The 17,686-nt window shown below is 40.6% G+C and overlaps 1 protein-coding gene across 2 annotated transcripts in view; it reads left to right on the top strand.

Moving 5' to 3' along the window:
- The window catches only part of LOC135933229 (solute carrier family 66 member 2), a 37,856-nt gene extending 26,849 nt beyond the window's left edge, over window positions 1-11,007 (top strand). For both annotated transcript variants that reach the window (XM_065471265.1, XM_065471267.1), the window contains one exon: window positions 7,233-11,007. In XM_065471265.1, the coding sequence (XP_065327337.1) occupies window positions 7,233-7,443 (211 nt within the window). In that variant the 3' untranslated portion in view covers window positions 7,444-11,007. The remainder of the gene's footprint in view (window positions 1-7,232) is intronic.
- Window positions 11,008-17,686: the final 6,679 nt, after the last annotated feature.

The raw sequence follows: 17,686 nt of genomic DNA on the forward strand, positions 1-17,686 counted from the left end.
GGAAGAGAATGGCTGGATGGTTATTCTTTTATTCATTGTACTCTAGAATTTATAACCATTCATTCTTTTATTTATAATATAAAACACAGTGTACAGTTCTTATTAGTGTTCTCGGAAATTGGAGTATTTGCTTACATAATATACATAATTGGCTTTTTAATCCATTTTCTGACATTTAATTCTAGAAAGTGACAGAAGATATGTTAATACGAGTTTAAGTGCTGCTTAATAGATCATTTAGATGTTTTCTTGAATCATGTGGGTGCCACTGGTCTTGGAACCAAGTGAAACTATCTCAGCCAGTCTACAATAAATATTTGTGAAGGCAGATACTTTAAGGAGGACATTAGGCCGGATTAAAGGGGTGTTTGTGGCATGTGTATCCTGTGTTTTGAGGGGGGCTGTGGTAACAGTTTTCAAGCTGCTGCTATTATTAGATGGTACATACTGATGCTGACCAGCCCACCATTAAACAAATAAAACACAACAACACATACAGGCTCGCACAAACACAAAACACAGAAATGGGACATCCAGACAGCCAACTGCAGCCTTATAAGGTTTGTGATTTTGAGCTGCATCCCAGTATGCTAGATAACGGTGCCAGAGCCTTATTTAGCCTGCAGGCTGCTGTCTGCACACACTGCCACGTGCCTTGGGTAGATCTGAACTGACTGCTGATGCAGCCAGGCCATCACCTGTGGTCTGGTGCATGGCACCGCTTGTGTGTAGCAGGGCTGTCAGGCAGAGCTTCGGATCACCGCAGCTGGGGGATCCTCAGATCATTCGTCCAACACGAAATCCCTCCATCTGATCCATCACTCGGGGTCCTGCTTTCTCTTTCTTAGATGGTTAAATGATAATGGAATTGTTTCTTTTCAATCCTTCAGGGTTACAGCTCTTTTGAGAATGAACTGTTGATCTAAAGTCATATTTTTGTAAATAAATGTATGAATGAACAACCAGACAGCAAAGACCACAAAGAACAGCAAAATGATACAATCTTGAGCATCTTTATTTAAAGAAAATTAGTAAATTAGTAGTTAGTTGTGTAAAATGGTATGTGGGCTTTCATAAACCATCTTCTGATTGAATTTTGTCTTTAATGTCACTTAAATATCAGCAGATAGTCTAATCTTTGTTTTTAATAATAATAATAATAATGGATTGCATTTATATAGCGCTTTTCGAGACCCTCAAAGCGCTTTACAATTCCACTATTCATTCACTCTCACATTCACACACTGGTGGAGGCAAGCTACAGTTGTAGCCACAGCTGCCCTGTGATAAAACTTGGCATATTTGCTCGACTCAGCATTTAAGTTGAATAGAAATAGTATTTTCTTAATGTTTGGATTAAAACTTGATGGAATGACTAAAACATGATGGAATGACCCCACTGTTTTTGTTTTGTCTTGTAAAAATGCAAAAGTTCTAACTTCAGCTGAGAGAAATACCGAGCCTTCACAGTATAGCTTTGTAAGAGTGAGTCAATATAGAATCCAAATGACAAATCTCATAGGTAAAGTTGTTTATGTGCTTTAGCCAGCCTAACTGTACATCTGTAAGCCACTTGGCAACCCACCATCTGAAAAGCTCCTCCTGTAATGCTACAGCTCTGTTGTCACTGCTGCTCTGTTCATCATAGTCAATTTGTTAGTGGTTTTTTGCCTCCAGGTTTCCACAGTTTCATATCCTTGCCTTATGCTTTTTACAAATTTGTGCCAGACAATGAATTGAAATTACATTCTATGTTTGAATATTGTGGTTCCTACTAAAGTGTGAGCGAAGCACAAAAAAGAAATGTGCTAAAAAAAACAACTAAAAATAGAAGGACAACAGATCCTCTGTTTTAACATAAACCGTATAACTTTATACTAGTTTACTGTATACATCATATTGTGGAACTGAAATATGCTTTTCTGATTAGCTGTTGATGTCAGCATGCTGTGCTCTGGGCTGAAATGGCAGAAGTGGAGAATTACAGCGGCACTGAACCAGACAGTTTCTACCCTGGCCTCTGCATGTGCTGGGTTTGTGCTTTGTCCCAAGAAATGGCAAATAGCACAGCTGAGGTTGAAGCACCAAGTGCCTGATTTATTTATAGGCTTTTTAAACAAAGATGAATGAACTGGCACAGAACTGCTAGCATTTTAAAACTGCGTTTTAGAAAAACACACTTTCATTGACAAGGAAAGATAAATCAAGTTTTGTCTATTGGAAGGCAGTGGAAGTTTGTCTTAAATGTGACTCTCAGTATAAACAAATAAAACAGTAAAAAAAAAAAAAAAAACACATGAATGTATCTGATAAAGACAATTAATTTCTTGTTCAGTCTAAACTATAACTGTATACATAGCTGCATGCAACATATGCATAGCCAATATAATATGATTCAGGGATATTTTTTTTCTCTGCAGAACTGGAAAGAATTTTACTGAAGAGGATTAGGGCCACCGGGGGAAAAAAAAAGTTGGCACGTCTTTTTTTTCTTCTTTTTCAGAATTCTGACTTTTTCCTCAGAATTATTTTTTCTCAGAATTCTGAGAAAAAATAAGCTGATGAAGCTGAAACTTGATGCTTTTCTACAGCTTATAACTACTCTGTTTACAGTCTTTGCTGGTTTTATTGGTGCACCATGTTGAAAATGGATACAAATAAACAGACAGTTTGTACGTAGCCAGTGTTACCATACCATGCATCTGGAACCCAGTGTAGAAACTGTGTGGTCAGTGCAGCTGTGCTTTTCCACTGCTGCCATTTGAGCCCAGAGCTCAGTTGGCACTCTGCGTCCCTCATTTGATATGTCTCAGGGAAGGTGACAGATAAGTAGCCAGACACCGTCTCCCCACAGCCCTGCCTTTGCTACGTCTTATTAGGGAACCAGCAAAGGAACTGGTCAAACAAGAATCCTCCCTCTCTAACCTTTACATCCAGGTTCAGCACCATAACTAAGACAGCAGCCACTGAGGGAGGTGTGGGTGGTGGGGTTTTTTGGGGGATGTTTGGAGGTGGTTGTTTTCACAGTGCTAACAAGCTCCTCGTGGAGAAAGAGCAGTGTGAGGACAGTAGGTATAGGGAATGCAAATACAAACGGGTATAGAGAGTTGATGGGAGGCTGAATGGATGAGGAGAGAGACATGCTTAAAAAAATGGAGAAAAAGATGCCAGTGCAAACATTTTGAAAAGATTCAGGGAAGGAGCTGGAGAAATGTTAGAAAGGAGTGTAAGAAAAATGACAAAATCTGCAACAAAAAAACCAACAAAAAAATCGTCTTAAAAATACATAAGTCTAAGGTGAGGTTGGGGATATAAATAATGCAAGAAGGGATTTGGCTCCAAAGCTTTGCCCCAGTGTGGCTAAAGCGCACACAGTTGGAGTGACAAGCCACTCCTTCACCCCATTCCCTTTTACATTTGTTAAGCGGCTTATAGAAAGGCAGGAAATCTGCTAACACAACGATTCATTGTTTCTTCTTTATCTTCATATCACCATGATTCACCTGCTGCAGTAATCAAAGCATCACACTGCAACATGTTTATTCAGGATGCTCTATCAGAGGATCCGTGGGGCACTGGGAACCGCAACAAAATGTACTTTACTTTCTTAGTGGAACATTCATATCAGACGGTGAAATATGCCCTGAACATCAGCCACAGGTCAAATGTTTCTGGGTTTTTTCATAACGCTCACAGTAGGCACACTGCGCTTTATTGCCGTTGTGTAACCTAATGGAGACCGTATTTTATAAAATCAGCATCGTGTTGAATTCAGTAAGACTAATGCGGTGAAAGTGTTTTATTGAGATCACAGATGACTAAGACAGAGTTGTTTTCCCTGGACTGTGGAAAGGTGTAACCAGTTTAGTGTACAACACATCAAAGCTGCTTCAAGGTTTGACATCTTGTACATACCTTTTTTGTAACAAGTTATCTATTCTGCCCATTTTCACCCAGAGAAATGCCCTCACTGGATATTTTGTCTTTTTCAGACCACTCTCTGTAAACCTTTGAAATGGTTAAATATATGAATCCCATACAGGACAACAAAGACATAGATTTAATATCTGCTTTCCAGAATATCAATAAAAGTTTTTCAGAATTATAGCTATTATTTGATTAACAAAAATAAAAGCTGGTCAACACTTAAGTTTAATGGTTCTCAGTTCTAGAATATGTGAACGCTGATTCTAGGGGAAAGATGTCACAGAATTTTTTAACATTGATGGAAACACACTGTGTCCTGGCATTACACACTGAAGGCCAGTTTGGCTCTGTCTGATTCAGCTCAGTAGGTGACATTGATTGAATGCTCATTGGTAATCACATTCATTGCCTAGCAGTGTCAGGGAAGAAGAAGACCTGATTAACTTTTACAAGTTGATAAAAGTAAAGGCAAGCAGCCTAATGAGTCACAGTCAGGTACTGAGTTCCAGCCATCAATCCATCCTGATGCTTAACTGGGTCTGGATCGCAGGGAAGCAGTCTAAGCGGGAGCATCCTTAGTCCATCTGCCTAACCAGTCCTCCAAGAGGGAAACAAGCTGCCCAAGAAAGAAGGAAAAAAAGGAGCGTTATCTGTTCAGCATGTGCTCGGTGTGTCCCGGAGCCACTCCTGGTAGAGAGCGATCCAGGACAATCACCTAGAGGCTTTCTAGTCAGATGTCCAAACATTATTTTGGTCACTACCCAGATGAGGGCAGAAATGTGAAAAGCAAAAAGGTAGTGCACTACAGATCAAATACAAGGCTAAATACCACAAAGTTTAAAGGAAATGCTTTCTTCTACTTTTTCCACAGTTTTTAAATCTCAGATAAACATATCTCCAGACCCGGGCAATAAAACTCATATCCAGCAGTATCTCACAGAGTCAGATACCACTGGATATATACCAGCCCTTCAAATTCAGGGTAGCAGTTGCCTCAGTGGCAGAAAAAAAGATGTCTGCAAAGCTCATTCAAATAGTGCTGACCAACCAAGCTAAAACGCTTGAGTGAAAGGATTTCAGATATCTCAGCATGTGTTCGCATTGTTGTAGGCTGGTAGCTTTAGGAGGCTCATCTGACAAGTCCTCCTTCTGTACGTCTATGAGTGGATTGTGGGCACACTGCTGGTTCAGTCCTTTCTTTGTCTGCATTGCCTCTGTGTATTTCTGCCTCAAACAAATAATACAAAAAAAATGCAACAAGCAAACTAAAAACAGATTCGAGCGTACCTGAGCTCTGCAGAAGGCGATAGATTTGTTGATGCTGTCATAAAAGAGAGCGGGAAACACCCATAACAACCAAGCCAAACTTTTTAGAGAGCTTTACAAGCCTTTTTGAACTGATGTCCTCGCATTACTTGATACGCAGCTGTACATTATGTGTTTTTCTATCTTGGGAGAGTATAACATGTATGAGAAAGTGTGTTTTCAGACCCCAGGCCTTTGTTCTTTTTTCGCTGACTCTTGTTTGGGTTCCTTTTCCATCTCATTAGTTGAGTTCACAGTGCTTTCCAGTGCCAGTGAGAGGATGATGATTATGCTTAGAGGAACTTTGGCTCTTCCAAGTCACGTGGGCGCTCATCTCCAGTCACTTGTAGAGCAATAACTGCAGAATTCATGCCTGGATTGTCTCACGTGCACCCTGTGAACAGCTCGGTATGAACCGGAAGCAGAATTTTATAGTTAGAAATGTGCCACGGGATGCAAAGTTAATAAGAAGCATGCAACCTGAAGAGATTCATTACTTCAATTTCCCCTGGTATTTATTGTGTCATATTTCCTATTTCTTTCCTGCCTGCATCTCTCAGACCTCGTGTCCTGCTGTCATTAATATGTGGTTTTGGTGACCAAATGGAGTAAAAAAAAAAATCAGTCCAAGTAGAAATGAAGCCAGGATGCATTAAAGGTCTGGTCAAAATGCTAATGTGGAAGTCGATGTGCGGACAGACCCAAAGTGTTCAATATGAGAACAAATTATTCCATCAGTAATTTGGTTTACTCTGTAACAGCAGTCTAGAACTCATTAATACTAAACAGTTTCATTTTGCACATATTCTTCAGGATTCTATTTTTATTTCCTAATGACATTTTTTGCCATTGTTGTTTTTGCAACAACCATGTTGATGCAATAACAGTATTATGGAAAAAAGTCTCTCATTTCTTTATTCTTTCTTTGGACAATGGGAAATGGGTGCAGCTATTTACTGAAATATGTGCAACAATATATGGAAATACAGCATAGAAGGCAAAAAGAGAGTTTATACAATTCTAATGAGCCTAAACGTCAATATTTGGTATGACCTTCTTCATTCCTCAACACTGACTGAACTGTTTTATTAATTTACGTAGTCTTCTGGAATAGTTCTCCAGGCTTCTTGAAATAAATTGAAAGTTCTTCTTCGGATGTAGATTATTCCAGTTTCTGTCAAGATGATCCCACACTGCTGTTGGGGTCCAGGCTCTGGGGGATGAGAGTCCATGACCGATAGTGTTCAATTTTGAGTTATTATATCCGGATATGTTTTTACTGCACTGGCAATATGTTTGGGATCATTGTCATGCTTAAAAACCGAAGCCTTTGCTAATCAGATACTTTGCAGATGATATTAATTGGTGGATCAAAATCTGATAGTACTTTTATGCATTTCTAATTCCATCAATTCTGATAAGATTGTGGACACTATTAGCAGAAAAGCAGCCCAAACCATGACAGAGCCTCTACCGTGCTCTATAGATGCCTTTAGGCACTGTTATACCTCCCTCCTGATATTCTCTGTACATACCTCCTCCCACCGATTTTCAGTGCAGTTCTTGTGTAGTTTGGCGTACATCAGCATTTTCTGTTTCCCTTCCTTAAGAGAATAGTCACTAACAGCATTTCTGATGCAGCTTTGGCAAACAGCACCCCTAGACACCTAGCCTGTTACTAATCGCTTTGCTTTTATTGAGAATTACCGCAACACGACTTTTAAAGTCTATTAATCATGTTTTAAATAGGAAGTAATGTATTAACCAACTTATACTAAAAAGAAAAACTGGACAAAGACTGGTGAGGGCACGACAAAGCTCTACAACTCTGTTGTCATGTTGTCAGAAGTGCTTGTTAGAAAAATAACATTCAAAATAATTTAAAGAAAATTAACTCCAGTAAATCTGGTAACAAAAGAATGATACAGAATGGTAAAGCTACAGTAATGGGCTACAATATTAACATTGTTTTCTCTTCTTCTCTTCTCGTTTCCATCAAGCATCAAGATGGTTCTGATGTGGACCAGTGGTGACACCTTTAAAACGGGGTACTTCCTCCTCACCCAGGCTCCGGTGCAGTTCTGGATTTGCGGCCTGCTGCAGGTCTTCGTGGACATCACCATCCTCTTCCAGGTTTACTACTACAGCCGCTACCCGCAGAAACCAGTGTCACACACAGTTTCTCACACCACCAGTGCCAAAGCCCTCTGAGAACATCGGCATAATCTCTGAGGACACTGCAAAGCAGCAGCGAGGAAGGCCTTATCGAGGCACTGTGGAAATGTATAAACACACACACGCACCAAAGCATCTTGAGATGATGCAGGCTGCTGCTCCCCCTCACCTCCTAGTATAAATGAAGACTCCAACGCACTCATAAATAAGGCAAAGATACACAGACCCCAGGTGGTGGCAATGTCTCCAGTGATACCCGAAGGACACTTGTTACACACAACGTCAGCCTGTTTTATTTATTGTCCTCTTGACTTATCAAAGCGGCCCAATGCATGCTAATAGGAATGCAAACGTCTCTGAGAATACACCTTGAATCATCCTGTGCATGTGGAGAATAATATGCACACACAGCACATGAACATCCAGCGTATGCAAACTGCAGATGCACGCACTGAAATCAGAGCTCAAGGAAAAGTGGACCAGCTTGTGTCGTCCTCAAGATGAATGTTGCTTGGAACTTCTGCCTTAAAGCACCCACATTTTCAACATGGATTGCTGCATTGCCAGTAATGTGTTACAAATCAATCAAAACAAAAAAAAGAAATGTTAATATACAGCATTGCTGAATGTATATTTGTTGTTGTTTTTTCCCAGCACAGTGGAGAAATGCCAGTCAGTCTCCTGCTTGTTGGACACCATATGCTGTCATACTCAATCTTGCACGACAAAAATACAGAAAAGCAAAGTCAATCTAACGTCACCAAATGAAGAAAACTCCTCACGTTTGGTCATGGATGTGAGTGGCCTTGAGACTAGCAAAAAGATGAGCGACTTAGCCTTTGTAAGCAAATGCCAAGACTTTTATACTAAAGCCCTTGACGACATTTTATATATATTTTCATCATTTCCAAAACATCCTAAATAAATGCTCAAAGATGTGTTAACATCATTAAACTTATCCTGCGAGCCTACAACTGCACTTCATAAAGGTAAAGGAATAATTTAAGCTGCCAGCATGATGCAGCCAATTTTCTATGTCTGGGACTAGCAGCTGAATCATAGCTCGAGGCGCTAGTTTAGCTTCACGTTCAGTCTGAACTCATCTTTATGATGACGACCGCATTTAAAGTCGCATCATGGGCTTAATTTAGTGATGTTTGCGGCTTCTGTTTCATTTTGAATATCATCCTACATTCATGCTATAACTGCAGGATAACAAGAAGCTGTTTTTCTGCCCTGAATTGGATCATGTTTTATTCTAAGGCCTCGTGACAGCTTTGCATTCACCACAATAGACTAGATTTTCTATTTTTATTGTATTGCAAGCGAGTCTCGCCAACTGACAGCCAGAAGCTGAGCGCGCTAAAGCTTTTTCAAATTATATGTAATCACGTTTTTACATTTGCTTGCAGCTTGATGCCAATATTTCACTGAGACTTGTTTGACAAAAAACAAACAAGAACACTCAGAAAGCGCAGCTCCCTCCAAAGAGCAAGGGCTAAAATGTTTTTATTACAATATGCTGACGTCAGCCTGTTACGGCATCGTTGTGAGGTGTTATAGTGAAGGAAATATGTGCGTTATACAGCTTTCTCCATGCCTTTTTATGTGATAAAGTATGATATGATTTCAACAAACTGGAATCTGCAGCGGGCGCATCCTGTTACAGCACCACGTTCAAATTAATCGAGCTCTTTAGACCGATCCATTCTTCTACAAACATGTGTAAAAGCACACGGCGTGGATAGGTGTTTGATTTATACACCTGTGGTAATGGCACTGAACACACCCAAATTCAAACGTTACTTTTGTCCATATCTTCTATCTTGTTGTGGCATTGAGATCCATCGAGCTGCGCTAGACTGTGATTGTATAAAAAAGACAAACTTTGTTGAGTTTGATGATGACCACTATCAGGAGGCTGCTGCTAGAAATGCTCTGCTGCTGCTTGTTTCCTTCCTGAAATCAGAATCATGGATGCCCTAAAGTGGCTCGTGATGCTGTGCCATTCCTAATTGTACAATCATAATCCATAACATAACTAAAAACTGAGCTACATCAATCCCACATAGCAAAATTGGTATGGCCCAGATCTGGTCCACACAATGTGCTTACACATGGCCAACATACCGCAAAGAATGACGGCCCTTTGGTGGCGCAGATCTGGTTTGCCAGAGGTGGCCCACACACGGGCCAGCAGAAGGCCAGTTGCAGACGCACTGGTGGTCCTGTGCTGGCCCATGCGTGGATTACCTCTGGCAAACCAGATCTGGGCCACCAAATGGCCGTCATTCTTTGCGGTATGTTGGCCATGTGTAAGTTGTGTGCAGCCACAGGCCAGTTGCAGACACACTGCTGGCCCTGTGCTGGCACAGATGTCAGCCTAATGTGTACCTTAATCAAGCCATGTAATAACAACATGTCCTGGAACATGATAGCCGAAAAGAAATATGACAAAACTCTGTTCATACAGTGAATGGACTAATTCTGATATAGAGCTTTTCTACTCTCCGGGATTACTCATAGTGCTCTATACAACATGACACATTCACCCAACTACACACTTTTTCTAAACTGAGTGCTTCTTAACTACAGCCACACACATTCTCACTCTTGACATGCAGACTGGAGGAACCAGGGATCAAACCACTAACCTTCTGATCAGAAGGTGACCTGCTCTACCTGCTGAGCTACAGCCACCCACTGGCAAAGATTAGTAAACCGTCACTAGGTATTGGATAAAGTGTACACTCACAAACCTGTCAAACCTGCATTTGAAACGTTGGCTACCATAGCAGTATAGTATTGGAACATAGCATTTGGATCTTCTAACTAAAATAAGAAAATAAATTGCACCATCATTGCCAGACCTGGCCCACATCTGGTTGACATACACTCTGCCATGACACCAGTTAGTCAGAAGTGCCAGCTTGATGCCGGATCCAGGGAAGACGTGTTTTCTATGAGCCTGGGCCACATACACCAAACCACAATCGGGCCAGATGTGGCATGCCATCACATAAATAGTGCCATCTACACCAGGCCTGGCCCATATCTGAATGACATACCACTTACCATGCCAGAAGTCAGCCAGCAGTGACACCAGATCTGGGCCAGACCTGTCTGCTATGTGGGATGATTTTAAGCCATTCTGAAATAAACCAACAATAACATAGAGCCCCATTCATTCTAAATTATTTCACAAGTAGTCCCTATGAAACCAGAGCTCCCATGAATGGGAGTTCTCAGTGTTATTAGAATTTTTTTCTTTTTTAAATGTTTGGGATTGACCAGTAAAGTGTAAGTGCACAAACATCATTTCGCTCCTTACAGCAATAATAACGTTAAATGCATTTTATGAAAAGGCTTTTATGCAGCACCAAGTCAATATGTTCTGTGAGCGGTATTGTTCACAGAAATGATGTCCAAAGCCCAAGCTGTAATAAACTGGAATTATGCCTTAAAGAGATGAACTTCACAGACTCACAGTTCAGAATTTGCTCAGCTAAGATTGTACCTCTTTCTCATATTGGCTGCAGAGAGCACTGACTGGCCAGTTTATCATTTATGACAAATCCAATAACATCCTTTAATATTCCCCCCCCCCCCCCCCCCCCCCCCCCCCCGCTCATGACCCCACATCACTGTGAGGTCCTCTGTGAGGGCAGGTTGTACTCATCATTGTTTTGTCATAGGAAATTCATTTCCTGTTAAACGCAGAGGCAGCCACATGATTTTTTTTTCTTTGTGTTACTGTTGTTGTTTTGTCAGCCCTTCAGTGATCTGTGTACCACAGCAGACCTGTCCGTTTTCTTCAAAAAGAACAAAACTGCAACAAAAATAAATCTTTTTGTTCTGCCGAGAAACGGCCATTCTCTGCTTCTTCTTCTTTCTTTTTTTTTATAAACACGTTGGGTGAGAATCGGGTACTGAGGGATCGGTGGGGGTATTTTTTTATGTTTACATCTTTTTAGCTTACGTATTTATTTTGTCCTTTTTTATATTAACTCTTCAGGTGCCAGTGTAAGATTGCCTGTTCTCTGTCCCGACAGTGCTGAGCCCGAGTGTGTTGTGTGAGTTAATGTGAGATACCTGACAGGGTCCTGTTGTGCGAAACAAGATTAAACTGACCTCGGAGTTCCACTTCTGTGACTGTTTCACTGCACGTGATGATTTATCTTTGTTTGCTCCGTGTTTTGTATCTCTTTGCTCATTTGTCATGTGAACGTGTTTTCACTTTTTTTGTTTGTTACTATACCAAAAATATCATTCCATGAGTATGTTTATTATGTGTTTTTGGGGTTTTTTTTTGTTTTTTTACCCTAGTACAGCGATTTATGTCTCTACTTTTTTTATCCATTTTCCTTTTAAACTGGCCACACACCTGTAATTCGTGAGGCTGTTTAAACCCACCCAGTATTGTCAAGAATTTAATGTGGCATTGTCCCCCAATAAAAAGGACTCAGACAAACTCTTGCATCATGTCTTTACTTATTGTTTTTTTTTTCCTTTTGATGGAGATGTTTTTGGGACTTGTGACGACATCCGTCGTTGCTCTGATCAACAGTGTCGCTCTGGCAGGCATCAGTTGTCAAAGGAGGTGTAAGCCCACCAGCCGTGGTCCTTCTTTGGGCTTTGGGCACATGCCATCTGAAGCAATAATAAAAACATAAATCTTAATGTGCTTGGCTTTCCACACGGAGCTCTCTGCAGGCACAGAGAGGAGGCACAACAAAGATAACAGAGTCACCAAACAAAAAAGGATCAAAAAGATGGATTTGAAAAAATGTTTTCTAATCCAGATTCACATTAAAAATGTGTTCCTATTTATGCCTTTCACTGCACCACATATGTCTCTCATAGATTAGGCCTGATTCATGCACACACACACATATGTACTGTTAAAACTTATCTAATTTAAACTCAAAGGTCAGGACCTCATACACACAGGCCTGGAAATAAAATTCTTTATTGTTTTCAGTGCCTCTGGGAATTTGAGTGAGTGTGAGAGAGAGAAAGAGGCTTCCCTTTGTGATAAATACTGAAAACATATGAGGCACTCACTTTTGAAACTCCTCTAGGGCCTTGTGTTGTGAACGTTGTCGCATCAAACCTCTTCACAAGTGCACCTCTGCGTCAAACGGCCGCTGACAGGTGGCTTCTTACCAGGGTACTCCTCTAAGATTCAATTTATCTGCATGGAATGAATATATTTTAAACAAAGTGAATGCGCTGCTTCACAGAGAGCCACTCAAGAGCTTTTTGAATGTGAGTGGTGGTGTTCACAAGCAGCATGGCTATTGTTTAGTGCTGGAGACAACAATTGGCCCAGCTATTAGAATGCCTATAGAGCAGTAACGGGATATAAAGTGGGCCAATTATGGTTTTCCTATACTGTTACAATGGTAGATGCTCATTTCAAACAAAATGACAAATAATGAGGTTTGCCTACTGACAAGTTATCCATATTAGCTACAATCTCAAGTGTCAGACTGCTTTAAAGGCACTGTTTCCAATCTTTTCTGTTCTATTAGACTATTATCTATAGATTATAGTTTTTATAGATATAAAATATGGATTGGACATCACTGTGACATCACCCATTAGTTTTGAAGCTTCTACTTTAATGTTTTGACCACAGTCATGTCAATGTTTTTGGACTGATGAAAGGTGGAATGCTAATTTATCAGTTAATGTTAGCTAGCTTGTTAGCAAGCTGTATTCTTGAACGGTATCAGTGCAGCACACAGAAACATATATTTTCTGAATAAAGCAAAGCACCAGGCTAATAAAACATGAGAATTTTACTCACCAAAACTAAAGCCCTAATTTCTGGGATGGTCAGTTAACCAGACAATCGCTGATGTAGTAGTTCGTCTGCAATCGCTCTCAATTCACAGGTTATTGCAACCAACTGGTTAAACTACAGGAATGTTTATGAGACTTAAACCCCTGACTGACCTCTAATTTCCTACTTCTAATTTCAGACAAACCTGAGGATATTATGTTAAGCTTTATAGTTTATGTCTTGATATTTGATTTGATTTGATATACCTTTATTAGTCCCACAAGGGGAAATTTCATAAGGCTGCCGACCTATTGCACGCAATGGCGGCGCCATCTTATCCTCCGACCATACATACATTACACAAAACATCACATGGGGAAGACAGGTCAGAGGGGTATAACATGGAAAAGCACAACATGAGGAAAGATAAGGAGAAAAAAATAACTCCCCCCAGACTGAGCTCCAACAGGGAGATCAGTTTGAGAACAGAAAAAAACACCTCTGCACATAGCACATGAAAAAAAACTCTTAATAAACCAAAGAAACACATGACAAGCAACAGGGGTGGGTAAAGGGTGAGAGACAGCCGATTTAGACAGTACATCCGGGCCTGCAGCCTGTGCGCTGGTCTCCTTGATCCACCGTCAGCATCGGAAGGGAATAAGCGTCGAAGGCTTTGCCTATTTCCACAACCATATCCATAATCACATACTGTGTTTGCTACCATTGTATATAGTGTATTATCGTACTTATATATGTATGTATTTTATTTTTGTTTTTTGTATTTTCCTTCTGATATCTGTACCCAAGCTGAGGTAATGCAAAAATTTCCCCGTCGTGGGATCAATAAAGTCTTATCTTATCTTATCTTATTACCTTGGCCTCCAGTAACACTGTGAGAAATATTGGAACCATTTTTAATGTGCATATCAAACTACAGGGTGGGCCATTTATATGGATACGCCGTAATAAAATGGGAATGGTTGGTGATGTTGCTAAGTTTCGTGAAACTGGTTCAGTGTTGGATTTGCCAAAATGTGGACGCAAGAAAACTGTCACTAATGAAGAAACATCAGTGGCTGTCCTAGCTTCATTCAACAAGAGCCCACAGCGTAGCACTCGCCGCATGTCACTGGAGAGTGGCATTAGTCGAACATCCCTTCGGCGGATATTAGCTACTCACAAATGGCACCCTTACAAACTCCAGCTACTGCAGCATCTCAACGAGGATGACCCAGATCGGCGCACAGAATTTGCAGAATGGGCAAAACAAAAATTGGAACAGGACCCTCAGTTCACGCAGAAGATTTTGTTCAGTGATGAGGCAAACTTTTATGTGAATGGTGAAGTTAACAAACAAAACCACCGCTATTGGTCTGACACTAACCCACATTGGATGGATCCCTCCAAGACTGTTGGAACAACAAAAGTGATGGTTTGGTGTGGTATATGGGGTACAACGATAGTGGGTCCATTCTTCATCAATGGAAACCTCAAGGCCACTGGATATTTGAAATTGCTACATGATGATGTGTTTCCCTCTTTATGCACTGAAGCTGGCACGTTCCCTGAGTTTTTCCAGCAAGATGGTGCACCACCACATTATGGGTGCCAGGTCCGAGCATTCCTAGATGAACAGTTTCCTGGAAAGTGGATTGGTCGTCGTGGGCCAGTTGAATGGCCCCCAAGGTGTGTGAAGAGTGGGAGAAGAGGGTTGCATTGACAATCCAACACAATGGGCAGCACATTGAACACATTTTATAAGTGGTCAGAAACTTGTAAATTACTCATGAAAGAATAAAGTTACGTTGGAACCAAGCACACCATTGTTTTTCTTGTGACATTACCAATAAGTTTGATGTGTCACATGGCCCTCTTCTTATTGAAAAAACAAAAGTTGTATCCAAGATGGCCGACTTCTAAATGGCCACCATGGTCACCACCCATCTTGAGGAGTTTGCCCCCTCACATATACTAATGTGCCACAAACAGGACTTTAATATCACCAACCATTCCCATGTTATTACGGTGTATCCATATAAATGGCCCACCCTGTAGTACTGCTTTCTTCAATTTACACAATATCTCTAAAAGTAGAAACATCCTGTTTCAGAATGATGCCATAAAACTAGTACATTTATTACATCTTGCTGGACTACTGTTATTTATTATTATCAGGCTGTCCCAAAAACTCCCTAAAAAGCCTTCAGCTGATCCAAAATCTTACAGTAAGAGTACAGACAGGGACAAGAAAGAGTATATTTTGCATATATTGGCTCCTCTTTGCTGGCCACCTGTAAAATCCAGAAACAACTTTAAAATCATTGTCCTAAATTACAAACTCTTAAAGAGCTCATAGTACTGTATCACCCCAATAGAGGACTTTGCACCCCACACCGCAGGCTTACTTGTGGTTCCTAGAGTATTTAAAAGTAAAATGGGAGGCAGAGACTTCAGCCCTCACAAGAGGCCCCTCCAGCGCTGGGTGGGGGGGGCCTTTTGTGAATTTTTGCCCCTGCCTCAACAGATTCTAGAATCACCAACTGGCTGCACTGTAAGACGAATAAATCCACTGAAAATGACAAACATGACCTTGCCATTGTGAGCACACTATGGGTGACGACCCATTAGGTGATTATTGTGTGCAACTTTGATTAGAGCGATCCTTGAGACTTGTTGACTTGATCACGTCCCTAATTCCAGTATCCAGGTCGATGAGTTATGAAAAAATTCACTCCTCTTATAGTATTTTTTTATAAAAGAGGGAACTATCCATAGAGCCATAGAAAAGGTACTGGGTTAATTGCAATATATACAATATCAAACGTGTTTAGGTGTATTTAGAGTTTCTGTTTCTACAACAGCAAGAAGCAGCGGCGCTCACCATCACCAGGTTCTGTTTGCAAAGCCAGGTGAGTGGCAGCCAATCAGAAGGAAGACAGACAGGAGCTGCTTGTTACTGGACTATGGCATCACACAGTGGTCAGCGAGGTCCCATTGTGAAGCGTCAAGCTGAGTGTTTTCTGTTGCTTTCGTGGTGTTTTCAAAGCAGAGATGACATGCGAGGGGTGGATCTGAGTGAGAAACCAAGGGAGACTGCACATTCACAGGCTAATGACTTGTAAATCACACGGCAAACAGAGCAGAACAGAAGTTTATCTGCACATTTATCTGCCAAAATCTTAATAAAAGGAAAAGAAGTGCAATTATAACAGTATGTAATTTTTCTACATGATATAGAAATGCTGCTGTAGTACATGAAATAAATCTGGACTCTGGGCTCAAATTGCAAGGAATAAGAAAAAGTCCTGGTAGCTTGTTGTCCAGACCATCCCGTGATCATAAAACTGAAAGTTTCTAAATTACACGATAGAAAATATAGTTAAAAGTCAAAACTTTATATCTTCCTTCACATTTTTCAAAGCATTCAGGTGGGCCAGATTGGAGTCTTTCTCAGGCTGAATCTGGCCCATGTGCCTTACATTTGACACCCCTGTCACAGAGCACCATGTTGGTTTTCCCAAAGACATCTAACCCTCTTTTTTGCCACAAGACTTACCCTCATACCTGGTTTGAGAGATGGAATCCAGCTGGACTGAAGCTAAAATTCCAAACAGAGTGCCTAAATCAACAATGGATGAAAACCGAATGAATTTATTATCAGTGGCAGACCTGAAATGAAAAACAAGAAGTCAAACCACAATCAAACCAGTCCTGATTTGCGTACCTCGCCAGTATATCACATACAGCTCTGCAAGTTTGAGGAAGCACTTGTGTAATAAATTGTTTAAGCCTTTCACACGGGACTGTGTTCATTATCATTTTTATTGCATTTTTGTCAGAGACTTCCTCAGGCTATGGATTTATGACTCAAAGCACAAACCCTTTTAAACTCAAACACACCATCTGCTCCTCATCAAAACTCTATTTCCATTAAAATATTATGCAGTAGTTTTAAGAGTGTTCCCTCTGTAGTATTTTCACGCTTTTTAATGACTTTGTTAATCCAGTGACTGCAATCCAGGGCAAGCACGTCCTTGCAACCTGTACGGCCTTTTGCAAATACCTGAACCTAATTTGCACTTTCAAGCACGCTTGGACGCCTCCGGCTTGACAACAGTTTGGGATAATGGTTCGCTGTTGTATCACTTCAAAGTACCAGGCACTCGAGTAGGAGAAACTGAAGAAAATGAAGCGCTGTTTGTGGAATTACACAGAATTACAATAGCTGTTATTCCTTTTTGAATGAAGCATTCCCGGGATCTGTTGTTTAACTGCCTGAAGGTGGATGTTTAATACTTGTCAGAGTCAGTCAGCCTCTTTGAATAGAAGAAAACTATAATTAGAATTTCTTTTGGGGAGTGTTTGCTCTCTAACAAACTTCATGTACTTATAAATACAGGTATCACTGGTGATACATTTTGTCACTTCTTCTCTTGAAAAGACACCAATCTGTGGTTCATAATCAGAGGCCTTATAATTTCAGGTTCA

The sequence above is a fragment of the Pelmatolapia mariae genome, linkage group LG22 (assembly GCF_036321145.2).
Source record: "Pelmatolapia mariae isolate MD_Pm_ZW linkage group LG22, Pm_UMD_F_2, whole genome shotgun sequence".
In the NCBI taxonomy this organism is placed as follows: domain Eukaryota; kingdom Metazoa; phylum Chordata; class Actinopteri; order Cichliformes; family Cichlidae; genus Pelmatolapia; species Pelmatolapia mariae.